General features: G+C 39.0%; 1 protein-coding gene and 1 long non-coding RNA gene across 3 annotated transcripts in view; one reads left to right on the top strand and one right to left on the bottom strand.

The window, feature by feature from the left end:
• MYO10 (myosin X) overlaps positions 1-17,892 on the bottom strand; it is a 151,241-nt gene that overhangs the window by 9,427 nt on the left and 123,922 nt on the right. For both annotated transcript variants that reach the window (XM_042834190.1, XM_042834199.1), the window contains exons 22-33: positions 17,201-17,307; positions 15,996-16,205; positions 15,676-15,715; positions 14,372-15,274; positions 13,430-13,553; positions 11,942-12,185; positions 10,075-10,170; positions 6,645-6,738; positions 5,859-5,914; positions 2,839-2,981; positions 2,200-2,394; positions 978-1,135 (exon numbers count right to left, since the gene is read on the bottom strand). In XM_042834190.1, the coding sequence (XP_042690124.1) occupies positions 978-1,135; positions 2,200-2,394; positions 2,839-2,981; positions 5,859-5,914; positions 6,645-6,738; positions 10,075-10,170; positions 11,942-12,185; positions 13,430-13,553; positions 14,372-15,274; positions 15,676-15,715; positions 15,996-16,205; positions 17,201-17,307 (2,370 nt within the window). The remainder of the gene's footprint in view (positions 1-977; positions 1,136-2,199; positions 2,395-2,838; positions 2,982-5,858; positions 5,915-6,644; positions 6,739-10,074; positions 10,171-11,941; positions 12,186-13,429; positions 13,554-14,371; positions 15,275-15,675; positions 15,716-15,995; positions 16,206-17,200; positions 17,308-17,892) is intronic.
• LOC122168680 lies at positions 291-12,344 on the top strand. The gene is made up of 3 exons (XR_006171323.1): positions 291-429; positions 597-773; positions 11,626-12,344. It is a non-coding gene; the product is annotated as an uncharacterized LOC122168680 (long non-coding RNA).

Below are 17,892 nucleotides of genomic sequence, written 5' to 3' on the forward strand. Positions count from 1 at the left end.
ATCTATGCCATTAAAAACTAACCACAGTAGAGCTGCAGGAGAGAAAAATAAAGTTTCATCAGTTTCCGCAAGTTTTCATTTTATAACTGTCTTATTCCAGTATTCCATGACTGGAGTTACATCAAGATGTTTGTCTTGATGTCAGTTTGATTTTAGAATTATTTATACAGCAAAACCGATCAGCTGTAATCTACAGGAACTATCATAAACCAGACAGTCCAGAAAACCAGCTGCTGTAAACCTGATGCACCCATTTTGTCAGCTAAATACTGTACTTTCTTAGCCCAGGTCTGACAAGTGGGTAACCACCGTCTTCTGTCAATGCTGAACTTCCACATATTTCTACAGCTCTGAAGAACAGCCTTCACAGACCTGAAATTTAGACCTGATAATTCTTCTCCATGGGGGAGGCTCTCACGAAAGGAAAAGGTTAGTAGTTCTCCTCCTTGCCTTTTTTAAATTTTCTGTTTGTCTTCTGAAGACCATCATCCCCTCTCCTGAAAGCAGAAATCTTCAGGAAGACCTCTTCTGGCTAACATGCAATGTCCCCAACATAAAGCAGTAAGCATTAACTGAATATGTTTCTCATCATACAGATCCATGCTTAGCCCAAGCTACCACATACCAAGAAATGAAATACAAGGAAAAAAATACAATCGCAGGAGCTAAACACAATCCCACACATCCTGGTGTGCATATTAGAGAGGACACAGCAGAAGAGGTCTGCTAACCCATGAACCCCTGTACACTACTGCCTGGTACAGCAACACCTGGTAAGCTACACAAACCAGTATGACTTCTTACTGTTTTCGTGTAAAAAAAGAAAACAACCCCAAAACAACTGTTTTCCTGTCCAAGCTGCACTTTATACTTTGTTGTTACACTGTTTAAATAGAAATTCCTTCAGCAAGTGAGTGAATATTGCTGATTCCACAACTAAGAGCCTTTTTTTCTCACCCCCACCTGTTTGTTCCTACCTTAATATCCTGAATTAGCTGCTGAGTCGGGGTATCGATTGGCGCTTTAGTGTCAATCACATTCTGGATGGCACTTGACCAGCGGGTCGCTTCATTGAGTAATTTGGTATAGAGGCGGTAGCAATGTTTGCGTCCATATACAGTCACATTCCAGTAGCCTAGGACAGCAATACAAGCTATTAATCACAGAAGCTACATCTGCAAAAATACCACAACTTCTATTTGAAAACACGTGTAGTCCCGTCGGACATCGAGTACTGAATTCTGGATTGTGTTGGCAGCTTTTCAAGAGGCAAAGAACTTGTAAGTAAGTGCCGTAATACAGACGTGGTTTTGTTAAGGAGTTTCTTCTCCTTAAAAAGGCACAAGAATAAGAACACAGTCACCTCTGTGCGGCCTTCCACTTCACCCAGTAATCACAGTAAAAGTGATCACAGGACAACATAGCGGCCTACCGTGACACAGCTGATGGGCCCTGCTTCTCCAGTCCTGTCTGTAAATGGATTATTTTGTACATGGGTCTTTCATTATCTATGGCACACACACTAACAGGTGTAATGCATGAGCTACCACTTCTATTAAAACGTCATTGATTTTACACAAATGAAGTGGCAACTATGACAAGAAGAGCGTTTCAAATCCAGTTGCCTCTCTGTATCATTGTATAGGCTTTTTTTTTTTTTTTAATGAAGCAAATTCAATTAAAGAAAATCCATTTCATCTTTCACTAGCAAAATCCTCTTTGAAGTGTTGGTGACCCCAGTGAGATTACATAGGGCTGTCAACAGTCGCTTCTCATTTGCAAACAGCCACATCTGAGCTGAAAACCAGTTCTGAAAATGCAGTGGGGAGCTGACTCAGGTGTAGCACATAGGTTAGCACATCCTTATACTTGCTCCACCAATGCTCCTCAGCATACAGAATAATGTATGAGGAGAGTGCTCTCCAGTTGTCTTTCTCCAAGTATTTGATGTGTAAAAGTTCAAGCTAACTTAGCAACAGTGCTCATCTATGATAACCTGAATGTTGGTGAGAGCAACTTTTACTGCTGTGTACATTATTACTTTGGTCTTTTGCCATTAAGTCCTTATAAAATCCCTTAGTGGCCTAGGAACTTGATTTATCAAACTGCAACTGTAATAATCTTGGACAGTGTTTGTTTATTATATGGTAGGTAGGACAGAAGGTAACAAAGCACATTTGAACCAGAGCATACAATTACCTGTCTCTTTGAAGATTTTTTCATCAGGTGGGACCACTGAACAGAGGCTGTTTAGGACCAGTGTACCCAATTTCAAAGCATTTTTTTCAGAACTCTTGTAGTAGTCCAAAGAATTGTGTGTCAAAACAAACCAACGCTTTTTTAGTTTTAATGAAGACATCTTCGGGTTGTTTTTCACTTCTTTGTGCAGCCATCCTGTGAAAAACACAATCTGAATCAAACTTTTTCTAAAAAAAAACAAAGTCAGACCAAATTAAGTTGCTAAAAGTTAGTTACATACTTTTAACAACAAAAACATTGTGTGAATTGTTTAGCTAACATATTAAACAACTTCAATTAAAATTACCGAACAGTTTAATGATGAAAGTACTGTATTATATCCATATGAAAATGTTTCAACTTTGGCGTACAGACAGAATAATTCTTTTGTCAACTCAAAAAACTGATTTTGTCCTCATTACAGTGATTTCTTACTTGGCTCATCAGGACCGTAACTGTTAATTTGTGAGTGAAGCCCATGTACAAAGATGAGGCTCCAGCACTACTATGGTGTGCTGGCATACTACAAAGACCGTACAGGGGGAACAATCTCCTTTTTGGTTAATGGCTTTTGTTCACTTTATTCAACTTGGTTCTTACCCCTCACAATGAATTCTTGTCCTTCCACTCTCGTGTCCCCCTTTGACCTCTGAAGCAGCGTTATCCAGTGATGCATCTCTTCAGGTGTGTCAGCATTACAGTGAAGAACACGATTAGCAGTAATAATCACAAAGGAGTTGGGTCTACAAAAACAAATGAAGATTGATGAAGCCTTTACAATCAATGCACTGTTTAACTCACTTGCTATCAGCATAAACACTACTCATTGTTTGCATTCTGTATTCGGATAAATACTGTCCATCTCTGTAACATTTATTTCAACAGCACTACAGCTAAAAATATCGTGCATTTAAAAAGACACAACTACTTCAGATTCGCACCAGAGTGCCAGGGCTCTGCGTGGTGGAAGAGTTTAACTTAAATTGCAACTTGTCATATCTCAAATCCATTGTGAGAAAACCCCCAATCTTTAATCAGCTTTTGATCATAATCAGAACTTTATTTCAGGGTCAGATTTATTTAGAGTGTCTGCTTCAGTGGTTCCATTAGCCAAAACCAATTGCAGTTTATAAAGCTCTGTAGTGAAACAGCATGTGAACACGGACTCTTTTATTTTTAATGCAGTGCAACCCAATTTGCAGACAGTACAATCTATTTTTAATGAGAGTTTGGCTTTTATTCAATCCTACACGGGATTCAGTGAAGCATGAAGAACTAGCCCGAGTAAACTGTGCTGACGGCTCTCTGGATTAGAGGGGCAGGTTTTTCAGCCTACAAACACTTGCTTTAACCCTTTACCATCAATTCTTTTCATCTCGGAATGCACAGAATCACAGAGGTTGGAAGAGACCTTTGGAGGTCACTTAGTCCAACTCCTGTGCTCGGGCAGGGACACCCAGAGCAGGTTGCCCAGGACCACATCCATCCACTTCCAAAGAGCTGTATCAGATGTAAAGAATGGGAATGATGCAACCTGGGCTGCCCCATGCACAAGAAAGTCGTAGATCTCCATTTTACTGTCCTGGTGTGAAGGTAATTGGGTAGAATTTAGAACCAATTAAAATTGTTTGTGGGATTGGTTCAGCCAAGTATGAAGGCACTGTCCAAAACCAGTGTGTGCTGTTTAAAAGACAGATGGAGGTCAATATAAAGTAAATAAAATAACTAGGAGGTAAAATTAGAATACTGGTTGAAGAGAGATTACAGTAAATCAAGTAATGTGAAATGTGTGTAAATAAGTTATAACTATGCAAATACAGAAAAATAGAAAGAAGGAATATATTTGAATATTTCAGTAGCATTTAATATTTAATATACTTTAATAAAACTCAGCAGTGTGACAGAAGTGGGTAAGGAGAGATCAGAACTTAGTGTTTTGGTCACAGACACTTTGGTGCTGTAGTAGTAAATTATTCAGAAGTGGCGGATGAGGGAAGACACAGAGATGTGAACTGAACAGAGTAATTTTGCTGATCATTGAGGAGAAGTCAGCTTTAGACTGAGCTGTGTGAAGCACGCTCTAGAAAGCGGCGTAATGTGATTCCAAAAATAAAGCAATAGCAAGAGACATGAAAAATGATAGAGTTAAGGTATAAACTAAAGCAGATTAAGCTATCAAAGGAGGTTACAACCGACAGTCTCCAACCTTCCAGGTCCCCTTTTCCCCAGTTTAGGAAAATGAGAGAAGCCCCATCTATCTTTCTGAGCATGGATTCAAAGAGCTCCTTGTTCAGCTTCTCTCTTCTTAGCTGCACCAGTGGTTTCACATTAGTCAAGATAGAAATACTTTATTGCGTACATCAGTCAAATTAATTTCCTAATTGAAAACCTTTCCATCCCTGATTTACATTTCTAGAGAAAAAAAAAAAATTACAAGAAAAAAACAAAACCGTGAGACATGCCTCACTAACAACATTTTGAAAGCTTTAGACATCTGTGTTCTATTATTTAGGAAGCTTGGGCTGTGATTGTATCACAGTTACTTGTAGTATCTGGATTATGGTAAGCCAAGGAGAAACCAGTAACTTAAAGACAGCTGTTTCACACATTTGCAATGAGAGGACTGGAATGAATGTTTACAGTGCAAATAATATACCTCATAGCCAGTAATCCTATAACCCAAGCCAGAACCTGAACTCAGATTAATTTTCTCTCTCAATACACTATTGCTAGTTTGGGAATTAAGAATACTGTTTGGTTTTTTTTCAGTTTGTTTGTTTTCTAATGCTGCATTATCTTGCTTGTTGTAAAATACAATTTAATTCTAGGAAATTGTTATTCCATGTGGAATACAACATTCTTGCAAAGGAAGATAAAATGCAAAATGTTAAAAAGAATTTTATGCCTACCTCATTGCTATTGTTTAGTCTGGAGAAGAGGAGGCTCAGGGGAAACCTCACTGCACTCTACAACTTGGCTGTGATGAGGAGGGGTTTGGCCTCTTCTCCCAGGCAACAGCAGAACCCGAGGAAATGGCCAGAAGTTGTACCAGAGGAGGTTTAGGTTAGACATAAGGAAGAACTTTTTCTCTCAGAGAGTGGTCAGGCCCTGAGATGGCTGCCCAGGGAGGTGTGGTGGAGCTGCTGACCCTGGCAGTGTTGAAGAGGTGTCTGGATGAGGAGCTGTGAGGTATGGTTTAGTAGCTGTGGTAGCAGTGGTAATGGGAGGATGATTGGACTAGACCATCTTGTAGGTTCTTTCCAACCTTGTGGTTCTATGATTCCATAATTCTACAAAAGGACTCAAAAATACGCCTTTCAGCTGTGTTACTTTGTGTAAGTGAAAGAAATACTCTGCTTTTGGACTACCTTGGTAACAAAACTGCTGAATATATGGAGCAATGCCAGTGAAGCTAGTGAAGCCCCCACGCAGAACACCACTCTTACCTTTCCTGTTTCAACACAGTGTTTGATACTGTCAAAAGGTAGACAAAATAATGAATCATTTGAATGTATGGTTGGTCAGCAGAATATATAGATTTAAGTATAAAGCACCTGATTTTGACTAGTGAAAGGAGAAGAAGGAGAAGAAGAAAGTCACTAGGCATGGTTCTGACTTACCTATCTGGATTGTCAGCAGCACAGACAGAATCAATTAGTCCTACATCGAGCGTACCCTATAAACAAATATCCAAGCAGAAAAGGAGGAAGACATTTACTATTACATTACTCACAGTACTTTATTCAGAGACATGTGAAAGAAACAGCAGCCTTGATCAAGCAAAATGAGCTGCAGATTTGGGCATCAATTTCTCCTAACCATTTAAGAGAGAAGACTCGGAGACTCATTCAGTAAAAGATTATCTCCAGTTAAGCCAGAGGCAGCTCAGAAACTGCTCTTCCTCTACTACGTTCCCAAATCTGCCTGAAGTTTTGTCCAAAAAGTGCCACCCAATATAAATGGCATTCTTTCGAAGAAGTTTTAGTTTCCTTTGCCCAAGAGTAGCTTCCAAATTTATCACCTAAATCATGAAGTTGTAAAGAATGACAAATGCAAGACCAAAGTAATCTCAAATCTTTTACTCTTTGTTTTTTAATTTGCTCATTAACTGGATCTTTGCAAGGCTCCAAACTCAACTGTACACTATGGTGTGGCAAATAACTGGACCAAAGGAAAAAAAAGAAACCAATGCTCATTTTTCATTGAGGTGAATGACATGGATGGGAAGGAAAATCAGCCTGTCCTGGTGTACAGGCACAGGGCCTACGGCACATAGCCTCTAGCCAGTGTCCGGGCTATCATTGTGTTTAAGGAAATTAGGTGGTGACTGTCAGAAGCTGCGGCCACCAGTGTGCCTTGTTTTCTGAAAATATTTGCTCTGAAAATTTCTTCAGATGTTGACTTACCACCGCATTTTGTGGGTTTGCCTGCTCATCATGCATCTCTCGGATCTCTTGCTCAGTGGATGCATGGACTTGACTCAGAACGCTAAACCACTGGCTGTGGAGAGAAAGGCAGTAGTGTAAGAAACACATCCCTTGTGCACATGCCTTTTGTCACCATTGTTCTGCAGAGATCTAGCAGGTTCTGCTGGTTTTTGAAATTGCTTAAGATTCCTTTTGTCAACATGCATACAAGCAGCAAAGCTTTATGTCAGTTCAGGTACTACTGGATACAAACAAGCCCCTCCCGATCTCTTATCCAAATTTATGTCATACCCTTCCTCCTGAAGAGAAATACCTTGCATAAGATGTGGCAGAAAAGTGGCACTGAGCACACTGAAACATCTGAGGGTTAAGCAAGTATTAGTAATACATTATACACATTTCATCTGGAAAAAAACCCAACCACTGCTAGCTACATACAAAGCCTTCAATGGAAAATCCAACCTTCAGATTATAAATTCTGCTACTCTGATAGCGTGACAACTTACACAATACTTACAATACCTCTGCAAAGGCCAAGAGGACAGCATGTCCTTACAGTCCAGAGAGGAAAAAGAACAGAAACCCCAAGGAACTACCTCTACAGTTCTTGTTCCCAATGGAGCATTGGAAAATCCAGCAGCTGGAAGGACCCATGCGGTTGAACCAGAACCAATTTGCACCACTCCAGTAGCCTTACATTTCCACAACAGGAAAACTGGGAGAGAGATTCCCAGTACTCTGGCCTCGGTGCTGAGCAGCAGTTGCAGAGGGATTTAATTCCAACCACACCTTCTGCTTCTGGGAAATCTCTACCATTCTGGCATTTGCATACGATAAAGCTCAACTGCTCTAAGCAATTCCACTGAAAGAAATTTGAGGGCAGAGCTTGACTTGTTCAGCAGGTTCCTGAATGCCACTGTTTGAGATACGAATTTGCCATTCCAATGAAAACTACCTGAGGCTGAGTTTTCAAAGGACTCAAAAGCCCAACCTTTAAAACTCAGTACTCACTTCTGTGCAGAGGGTTCACCATCACCAGGTTGAGAAAACAAATGCAAAACTAATGGCCTTAAATGTAAAACTACCTGCCATTGTAGTCAAAGAATTATGGCTATGAAACTGAAATGCTGCCTCCTTAACTCCAGCATTCAGAAGCAACTGGTTTCCATAATGTAGACATCTTGAAACTGAACTGCCAAAATTGTTTGAGAAAATGTGTAGTCTGTCAAAAGGTTCCACCACTGCCATTATCATCCCAAGTCCTTTCCAACAGAATATGTTTTCATTAGGAATAACACAAAGTATAAAGAAAAGGAAAGAAAAAGGAAGATTCAGAGTGCCTGACTGTAGGAGAAAAAAATGAGAATGTTTTTAGTTTTGATTCATTTGTTAAGACTTGGAGATATGCACAGAAAGGCTTTACACTTACTTACTTATGTGAGACAAGGTTACTGAAGACCCCTCAAAATGAGGAGAAAGTTGTCTGAAGAGAAAGAGCTATCAGTCAAAGAAACTAAAGACTCATCTATCTGAAGATTCCCACAAATTAAATTTTCCATTAGGCTCAGGAACTGCAAATGTATTTAAATGTCAGTCTTGATATAAATGACAAAAAGGCCTTCATAGCACTGTATGCACAATTAGTAATAATTTATTATTCAATTTTAAAGAACAATTTGGAGGTTTCCTAATGTCATTGTGTAATCTTTGTCTAAGCAATGAAAAATAAATCCATCACAGCTCTTGGCAAAAAGACAAAGGCAGATTTTACTCTCCTTTTACTTTCTTCCCCCTGGGACATCCCTTGGCTTTCAGCTGAGTAGCAGAACTCAGGAATAAGGACAAAGACAGACGAGGGTTTTGAAACAGTGGCTAACCCCTGAAACATTACTTCTCAAGTACGCCGTGATCATGATTGAAAAAGTAATTCCCTTTTGGAAGGGTTCAGGTTTTTTTCTTTTCCCTTCTTTTCATATGAACAAAAAGCAACCTCAGATGATCATCTAGCCCATGTGCAAAATAATTTTTTTCCATAGCAGATCCAGAACTAACACAGTCCAATAATTTTGTACTTTTAACACTGCCAAACATTAACAAGGCTTTGAGTCGAGCCCATCTGGAAATCCTTGCACGTTTCTCACATTAAAGTTTTCTAAGATCAATATGAAAAAAAGAAAACATGGAACACATTGCTAAAACATAATTTAATCTAGATGGTGTATTATGTGTACTGTACACAAAAATAGCATACAGTGTCTCCTCCACACTTAGGAAAAAAGAGATTCATGACAGCAGACACAAGTCTTCATTCTGGCAATTCCTTACTGATCCCTACAAAGCACTTACTGGGTTATGTACACGTGTCTAATAGGTAAGACTTTAGCTAATCTTTCCCTTTAAAATTTACTCACATCACACAAGAATCATAATGAGTGCTGAATTACTTTTTGAAGTGTGGTTTTAAGGATGCTGAAAAATCAATCAATGACTGCCTTGTAAGCATTGCTGAATTTTTATTCAGGGTAATATGATACCTGAAGGTATTCTAATTAAAAAAAAAGAAAAAAGATGAAAAACGAAGCAACTTCCAAGGCTTCAGAACAAAACTAGCTCAAGTAATGTTGGCATAGGCATTCTGTGCTCAGGCCTTCGGGCAGCAACACAATGGGTAATAAGATTTGATTACTAAGTTAACTTCATTCAAATGTTTGATTTTATAGGCAAGCATGTTATTATCTCAAAACAAATAGTGTGGGGATTACTTTATGTATTTATTAGATATACACTAGAACTGATCTGACAAGTTAAGCCTGCTCCTCACCTAGCAGCCCTCCCCTACCATTTGATATGGTAGCAGCAAAAGTAAGATCTTTTTTTGAATTGGTAGAAAAGCCAACACTGTTGTATGCTCCCCTTGTTCTTGAATATGCATTCATCCTAAAATCTAATGATCCCACTGCAACTTTTATCTGAAAAATACTTAGGCTCTGCTTAGGTAGACAGATCTCACCTCTAAATGGTTCTTTATTTCAGGTAACTGAGAGGAATCTTAAATATTGATTTAATCTATGCAGCTAAATGCAGCAGGATAATGCAAAAGAAAATCATTAAAAGCCAGCTATTACTTCTCTACATACATATTGTATTTCATTAAGTGTCTAAAAACAGGGAAAGCACACAGCCAGCTTCTAGGGAAATTTTCACTGAGTCTGACTTACTGAGAGTCTGAGTCTGCCATATTCTGCCATGAGATTTTCTTATATCAGCAGGACCTTGGAAAAAGTGTTCAATGCAATGTGTTTAACACACTCTGGCTATTTGGTGATAGCAGGCTAATAAAACGATAAGCACAAGTCAGAATGGCATGGAAGCTAAAAAGCAGAACAAAAAAGGCTGATGATTTCCATACCTTGCATCCTCAGGAGACTCAGCAATCAAGTGATAGGTCCTATCACCCATTATTAGATCAATACCATTTTCTTTGCCTGTATTATCAACAATCTCTCTGAAAAGAAGCAAATGACAAGACTGCACATTAGACACTGCCAACACATTTTGGAAATGCTATTGTGCTGAGAGACTCACAGACATTGGAAACAACAGCAATCAGAATTGTTGCACCTGATTAATTTGAGATATCAGGCAGTATTTATACACCAAACTACAACTGCCATGTTTTCAGTCTATACTCAAATAATGAAGCTATTATGAGTGCCACTATACAAAGGTGGCTACTCTATTGTTGTAACACAAGCTAAAGAAAAAGCATTATCAAACCAGGCAAAAATAACTGAATTCAGGTGATTTTTAGAGTGCTTAAGGGAAAGCTCCTGAGGATTAAAAAGACACAAAATGTTATTTTTCTGTATTGTTTTCCTTAATTTGTCTTCCTTCCTCCAGTACTTCCGTGTTGTGTATTTTAAGTGAAGCAGCACCATATTAATAAAATTGGAATGGGAGGCTAATACGGAATGCTGAAATGTATCTCACGTGGTATGTTAGGAATATAATCAGTATTCAAATTACATAGAAAAGCTAACGCCTATTTGTGCTAACATACATAACCTTAAATACAAGTGCCCTTTCTTCCAGCTGTTTTATGTACAAATCTTTGACTCAACTTTCAGTTCAAGTTAGGATCAACAACTGTTATCCGACTCTTTTAAAGGAACGTTCAGCAGAGAGCTTCCCCAGGGAACAGCTGATGAAACCATGCAGTGACAACAAAATTTGGTTTGAGCACGTTAGAAAAAGGACTAAATACACGTTATGGCATACGGGACAGAAACAATTCAGTTTCAATCAAAAACAATAGCGGTAGGAAATTTACTCTCTATTCAGAGTTTCTTGAGAGCCAGTAGCGCGCTGTTTTCACAAGAGCAAGTCAGGATGCTTGCTTGAAACTATTTGCGTTGTCCTGCCTGAATCATGCTCAACCAAGACTTCCAAATAAAAGATTAAACTCACTTTCAATTTATTTCTGGTAGATAAAAATAAAATGCACAGCTGCAGTTTACAAGATGCTGCCTGGAATCAAGTGTTACAGCCATTTCTATTTTCTGTACCAAGGAGGAAAGCTTATGTATCCTTATACAGAAACAAGACTATCAATATTAGCAAGCTTTAATTTTTAAATTAGATCCACTGAATCATAAAACATGTTGACTGTTTAAAAATACTATCCCTTAAAAAACTTTTTGATGCATACTATATCAAGCATAGAATTTTAAGGCATAAGACACTTCTGTTAGCAAGACAGAAATTGTTAAGTTTGATTCAGCAATTCTAAATTTTTGAAATGCATTTATGCATCTTGAAGACCTTCATGTAGAACTACCCTAATTGTTTCAAACGTAAAAAATCATAAATATCTACCAAACATATAGCTTTGACTCATGCTAACTTAAATATATATTCATTGCCTATTAATTCCACCCTCTCCATTTGTGTTTGCCTCCAGCTACAGACTTGGCATCGTGCTCTGAGTTGCCCTGAGAATCATTACAGACTAAGTAGGGCTTCTTGTCTGGGAGAAGGCACAGACGAGTTCACTACAGCAGCAGCTTTCTGAAGTACTTGGCACTGCCTTAACTGCAGCACTCCATGGACTTAAAAGAGAGCCAAGTAAGGACAACACTTGCTTTCAAGATCTTCATCAAACACACTCATGCTTCCATTTCTACAGTTAGAAAGCAGAGCACTCAGTGTATTCCCAGATAACTCCCAAGAAGTATTTAGTAGGATATCATGTAGTATATAAACATATATAAACCTACTTTGCTGTTCTGACATCAATAGAACCCTTTAACTTTTCTTCACTGTCATTTTCGAAGTACATCAACCTGGACTGCCTGAGAACAAACCATCGTTTCTTCCAGTTCCTTCTGGAAAGAGTGGATGATCCGCCCCCCTTTTTGTGAAGCCAACCCTGCTTGAGTGCTTCCTGCTTGGAGCGAAACCACAGGAAGGTCTCATCTTTCAGGACACACCAGCGTCGTTTCCATGTGTTTATTAAGCCACCTGGCAAAAAGGAATAGACATGGGTTCATGCATAGTTAAGACAAACAATTACATTATAAAAGAGAAGTTGTGACCAACCAACACTAGGAGATGCTGGCCAACGTACTGCAGTTAAGTCTCTGCTGCAAGACATGAAATGAAAGATCTAATTCTTGCATATCCTTAAAGCTACCATATAGTTGATAATCTAAAGAATCTTAAATTACAAATTATAATAATAGATATACTACAAAAATAATGTAACAAATGTATACAAATATACAGTGTATATTGATACACACATATACAGTACCTATATATAATAACTTACAATAAAGTTTTCTTCAGTATCTATGGTTATTAGGAGGTAAATGTTCAACTCAAAACCAGAATATTTGGAAAAACCTACAAGAACCATACTTTAAGAGGCACATATGCCAGTGTGAGCTTGGTCATACCAAAGTGTAGCAATGCTGTGCATAAACTTTCTGTGATTTTGTTTAATTACACAATACAGCTTGCATTGTTGTTACCTGAGCTACAAAAAAACTCAACCAAACCAGTATATTCTTGTCAATCCTTATTGCTAACTGTGTCAGAGGGTAAGAACCATGCTAGCAATGACAGCATACATCACTTTTCACATCAGTGTACCCATGCACCTGTTCATCCCTACTCCTACTCCAACAAACTAAGTTATGCTAGTGATGAGAACGATACGAGATTTCACCTACATTATAATTTTGCGTTGACCATTACAAGTCCAAGAATCTTAACCAGAGAACTCCTCAGTATATTGTTGTAGAGTCTCTTATGTCCCTTTGCTATGCATACACTTCCTTTCTTTCTTTCAGAACGCAAAGGAAAGTTTACTGAACTCAGTAAAACTGGTTTGCAGCAGAGAACACTGTCCCTGGTACAAGGTTTTGATAGCAGGAATAAGCTTTCCTCAAAATTTGTTACAGTTTGACTTTGCGAGATATTTTGCTAATTTTGTTTTGGATATTCCATTGTTTACAAGCCGGCAAGGATATAAAACGAAACAGAGGCAGCCAAAAAATTTAGATGTTTCTTTGCAGAGAGGAAAAACATTGCCAGATGTAAGGTACTGCAAGGAACTTCATTTGAGAGCAGCTCTCTCCTGACTTTTCCATCAGCCTTCCAAAATTTTGAAAATAGCTGAAGTCTACCAGAATTAGCATACAAGGTTTATTAAATATTTCTGATTAGTTTGTGTGTTTAACAAATTCTTGTCCATCCAGTACCTTTCATGTACAGAAAGCTGTGGAAGTAGGGCAGGCTAACACAGCTATAGACAGAATCCCTCCGGTAGGAAAGTTCATCATCTGTGTCAAACCTGGAGTCAAAATCTTCTTCGCTGTCTTCAAACTATGAAAGAAAGGAACAAAAGTAAAATGATTTCTCAGGAAAGAGCTTAGAGAAAACAGGTTTAGAAGTCTTCAGCTAAAGCATTTTATGATGTATTGAATGAACACAATTTCTTTGGCTTTTATTACCTGAGCTGTAGCAGATATTTTAGTGCTAACATCTTCCTTCTAAAGAAGTCAGTGTTGCTGAAATGTGTTTTCACTTTCCCAGACACCCAGTTTCAGTGAAGTATTTTGTGAGTGGCGGAAGAAATCATATTCTTCCAAAAATATTCATGAGAGCAAACTGTCAATTCAGTGAACAGCACTGAAAAAAGAGCCCTTCAATTAACTGCTTCAGTAATTCTACTGTTTGCCATCATCTGAAATTTACCCTTGAACTAATCTCAAATACATCTGACATCTTGGGGATTTCTGCAAGCAGTTTATTCAACCGTTCTTACTTACATGCAGAACTGAATCTGCCTTTTCCAAAATCAGTTCCCCACAATGCTACCCAATCCTCTCACTCCAATGGACACACAAAATTTTGCTTATGAACTGCATCCATGGCCAGGCACTGAGATCTTCATACAATAATACGCAGTTCTGCATTAAACTACACAGAACCATACCCTTGCATAATGCTAGAATTGCAGTCAACACTTAACTATGCCCATATGCAGCGTAAATAAGTTGAATTATGTAATACAAGCATTTCTAACAACAGCTACAGTGACTGCATGGTTGTACAGTGGAAAAAAATCAGAAAGCATAAATCAATTATTAGATAATACAAGGAACGATCAATTATTAGATAATACAAGGAATGATACTTACAGAAGACTGAGCTCCTTCAGAACTAAACCTGTATGCTCCAGAGCTATTGTATGTCCCCACTGAGCACCGATAGTCCGGTGACCACTGGCTACTGTGCGAATTAGAAAAGGTCACACTGCTACCAGAAGTAATAGCACCATCTTCGTAATCATCTTGGTCATAATCATAATCTCCATCTGGAGAAATAAGTTCCACAGAGTCCGGTGGTCTGCACGATACATTTTCTGGCATGCAGTATGTAGATTCACCACTTGAAGAGTTGTGGAGACTGACTGTATCATGGGTAGGAGGTATAAGCATGGTGTCGCCAGCAGCAGGAATTGTTGGCACCACAGTATCATTCATATACGGATCCTCTTCTGAGGAATCATCGCTTGTTCTGATGCCACTGGTCCTCTGATCAGAATGGCCGTGCTCACTTGGATTGGGCGAATCCTTAAATGCATCATCATCAGCTTCAAAGCCCTCATCTACCTCCTCCTCGGGATATGGCTGGCTGAAGTTAAAATTGGGCTTTTCACTGCAGGCATTTCCAGTTTGTTCAGTGAGCTCAGCAGGATATCCACTGCCCACAGAGAGCGACCTCTCAATGTTTCGGACACATTCATCGATCTCAGCAAAGTTCAGAGATTCCAGGAACTCCTGGGCTGCTCGACAAGCTTCGTCCTCGAGCCGCCTGAGTTCCTCATCTCGGAGTTGCTGCAGCCTCTGTAACGAAGCCTCGGTCAAAGACAGCTCCTGCTGCTTCTTCACACGCTGCAGGTCTTCAATTTCTTTTTCCAAACGCAAGATTTCTTCTACCTGCCTGCTTTCTTTCTGCCTCTCCACCTCTTGCTTCAGCTCCACTTCCTTCTGGGCTTTCTGAATGGCAGCCAGTTCCTGTTTCTTTCTCTCCTCTTCAGCCTGCATTCAAAACAGAAGAAAATATAATACTGTCTTCTCAATGCAAGACTATTTTGTAGTTTGTAAGCACTATACTCTGATCATGCTATTTATTTAAAAGAACCCTTGTCCCTACATCAGAAAGAAAACGAAAGAAAAAGAAAAATAAAAGAGTGATTGCATTTACTCAGAAATACTGAAAAGCTCAGGAATGTGAAGAAAGTTCTGTCTTTGCCAGAAATTAAATGAAGCATGAGGTGAAAGAAATTCCCATGCAAACAACTGTATCAAGTTTCCTTTGGTTTTACCTGCTAACAAAAAGTTCTGTTCAAACACCACAGATGTCTTTTATTTTTTTTTAATGGTTGGGTTGAGATACTCAAATAAACAGGATGGCTGCAAGTATTAAGAATATCATTTACCTGCTGAGCAAGACGCTCTGCTTCTTGCCTTTGTCTTTCCCTAAAAGTGAGGGAAGAAAATAGTTAGCAAATCAATCTCAATACATGATAATCAAATCCTGTGCTAGGGCAATAGCTCAGTTTTCAATCATCTGCCACAGGAAAGACAGCCAAAAATAAGGTCACAAAGAATATGTCTGTGAATATGTAACTACTTTTTTTTTTTTTTTTTAATAAAAGAAGCACAGAATTCCAAAATCAATTGGCTTTACCTGCAAGAAAGTCTATTCAGAGTAAAACCTAACATGGAATGGAGTGTGATGCAAGGGAACATACTGCACCTTTCCTCTTCCTCTTTTCTTCTTTCTTCCTCTTGTCTCCGCTTCTCCTCTAGCCTTTCCCTGAAAACACGTCGAGCAATCTGGCCTCGCCGCTGCTTCTGAAGAACAATGGCTGCCTTCTTCAGGCAAAGGAACCTTCTCCTAACAGAGAATGCTCTGTAGTTCTTCTGTATCACAACCACATAGTATAGAACCTTTCTATACCTCTTTCTGGAAAAACAAAACAAAACAAAAAAGGACAAAAACGTCACAAAATAGAGTAAATTTATAAGGAAACAAAGGATTAATGAGCAGTTATGAGGTCACTATGACCTATCATAGTCATAGTGACCTGCAATAATGAGGCACGGTAGTGAAGCAGTTTATTTTTTCTACCTCTCTGGTGGTTTCTCCATTCTAATTCACATTCTCTTCCCCAGGAAAGGGAAGAGATGCCCTCATTTCCATGACAGAGCAATCTGTATTTTCGTTAAGGAAATGCACACTACCTGTCTTACACGTTCTTGTGTCCTTGACAAGAAAATGCTACCAAGTACAGCTTGTACATGCGTGTATGCATGCAGAGAAGATACTCATAGGTATCTGTCCAACATCTCTGAAAAGAAAGATCATGCACAGGTAGCTCTGTCATTAAAAATGAATACAGTTCTTGAGCAACATATTAGTCAGAATATAAGGAGAAGACTACATTATGCAAACAAGTTTCCTCAAACTGTCCTCAGCTGATTTGTAGAAAAAGCAGAGAAATAAACAGATGGGATGAGAAACTCCACCTAATATATAATGCAGGAAGCTGAGTAAACAAATGAAACATTAATCACTTACCTAATGTTTAGTTCTTAAAGAACCAAACCGACTAGTTGTATTTGCTCTCTATCATGAAAAAGCAAAGATAAATATGCATAATTTGGGGGCAGCCCCATTAGGTATCATTGTGCTAGATTTTCTACCACTTATTTCATACCATTACAAGGATGGCTGACCTCCAGTCTTCCATACTGTCCTATTCATTATATCAAAATAACTCTAACTCCATCTTTTTTTTAAATTCATGAGTCTGCTAAGGATATCAAATGTTATCTTCAAAAGCCACTTACAGGATTCGGATGCCTGGTTCCTACAAAAAGTGAAGAATTGTGTCCAAGGAATTTTATCACCCATTTGTACAAAAGTTTAATTAGTGTCGTTCCCATCCAGTCACTCACCGGGCTGCGTAACCTAAGATGTGTGCTCGGATAATCATTGCTGCCTTGGTGACTTCCACCTCTCGCTGTTTCTCTAACTTGTGTTCCAAGGACTCCCGGAGGAAAACCTACACAAGAAAAATTCTGGCTTAACTTGTGGATAGTGATGTAGATCAAGGACAGCCATGCTCACAGAGCCATTCTCAGCAGTAAGCCTGAATTCAGAGTCAAGCACAGCATTTCCTTAACAGAAAACATATTTATTGTGAAGGAAAATACCTGCAGATGATCTTCTGACTTTGGATTTCAGTTGGAAAAGATTGAGTACACTAAATATAATTAACAGATTCATTACCAGGCTTTGCCATCAAAGAGTAACATGGGCCAAAAAGCTGAAGGCCTTAGTATGAACTTCCTGATTTCACAGAAGCACAGCACAGCAGAGGCTTGAGGGGACCTCCTGGATCCATGCAGTCCAAGCCCTGCTGCAGCAGGGACACTCAGAGCAGGGAATTTGGGGAGCAGAAAGACTGCCCTGAGAATTCAGCTGTTTTACATTATGAATAGAGCTTCTTTAACCTCTTGCTATCGTCATTGCTTCCAACGTCACTGGTATAAACCTGCAGAAGTACACTGAAATGAGGCTGGTTCCATATTCAGGCTGCCTGCTCTTGTACTTACAGGTGCAGAACTGCTGTGCTGGTACACACGAG

This window comes from Centrocercus urophasianus, unplaced genomic scaffold (genome assembly GCF_019232065.1).
Source record: "Centrocercus urophasianus isolate 14NV4802_14NV808 unplaced genomic scaffold, USGS_Curo_1.0 seq_11, whole genome shotgun sequence".
NCBI lineage: Eukaryota > Metazoa > Chordata > Aves > Galliformes > Phasianidae > Centrocercus > Centrocercus urophasianus.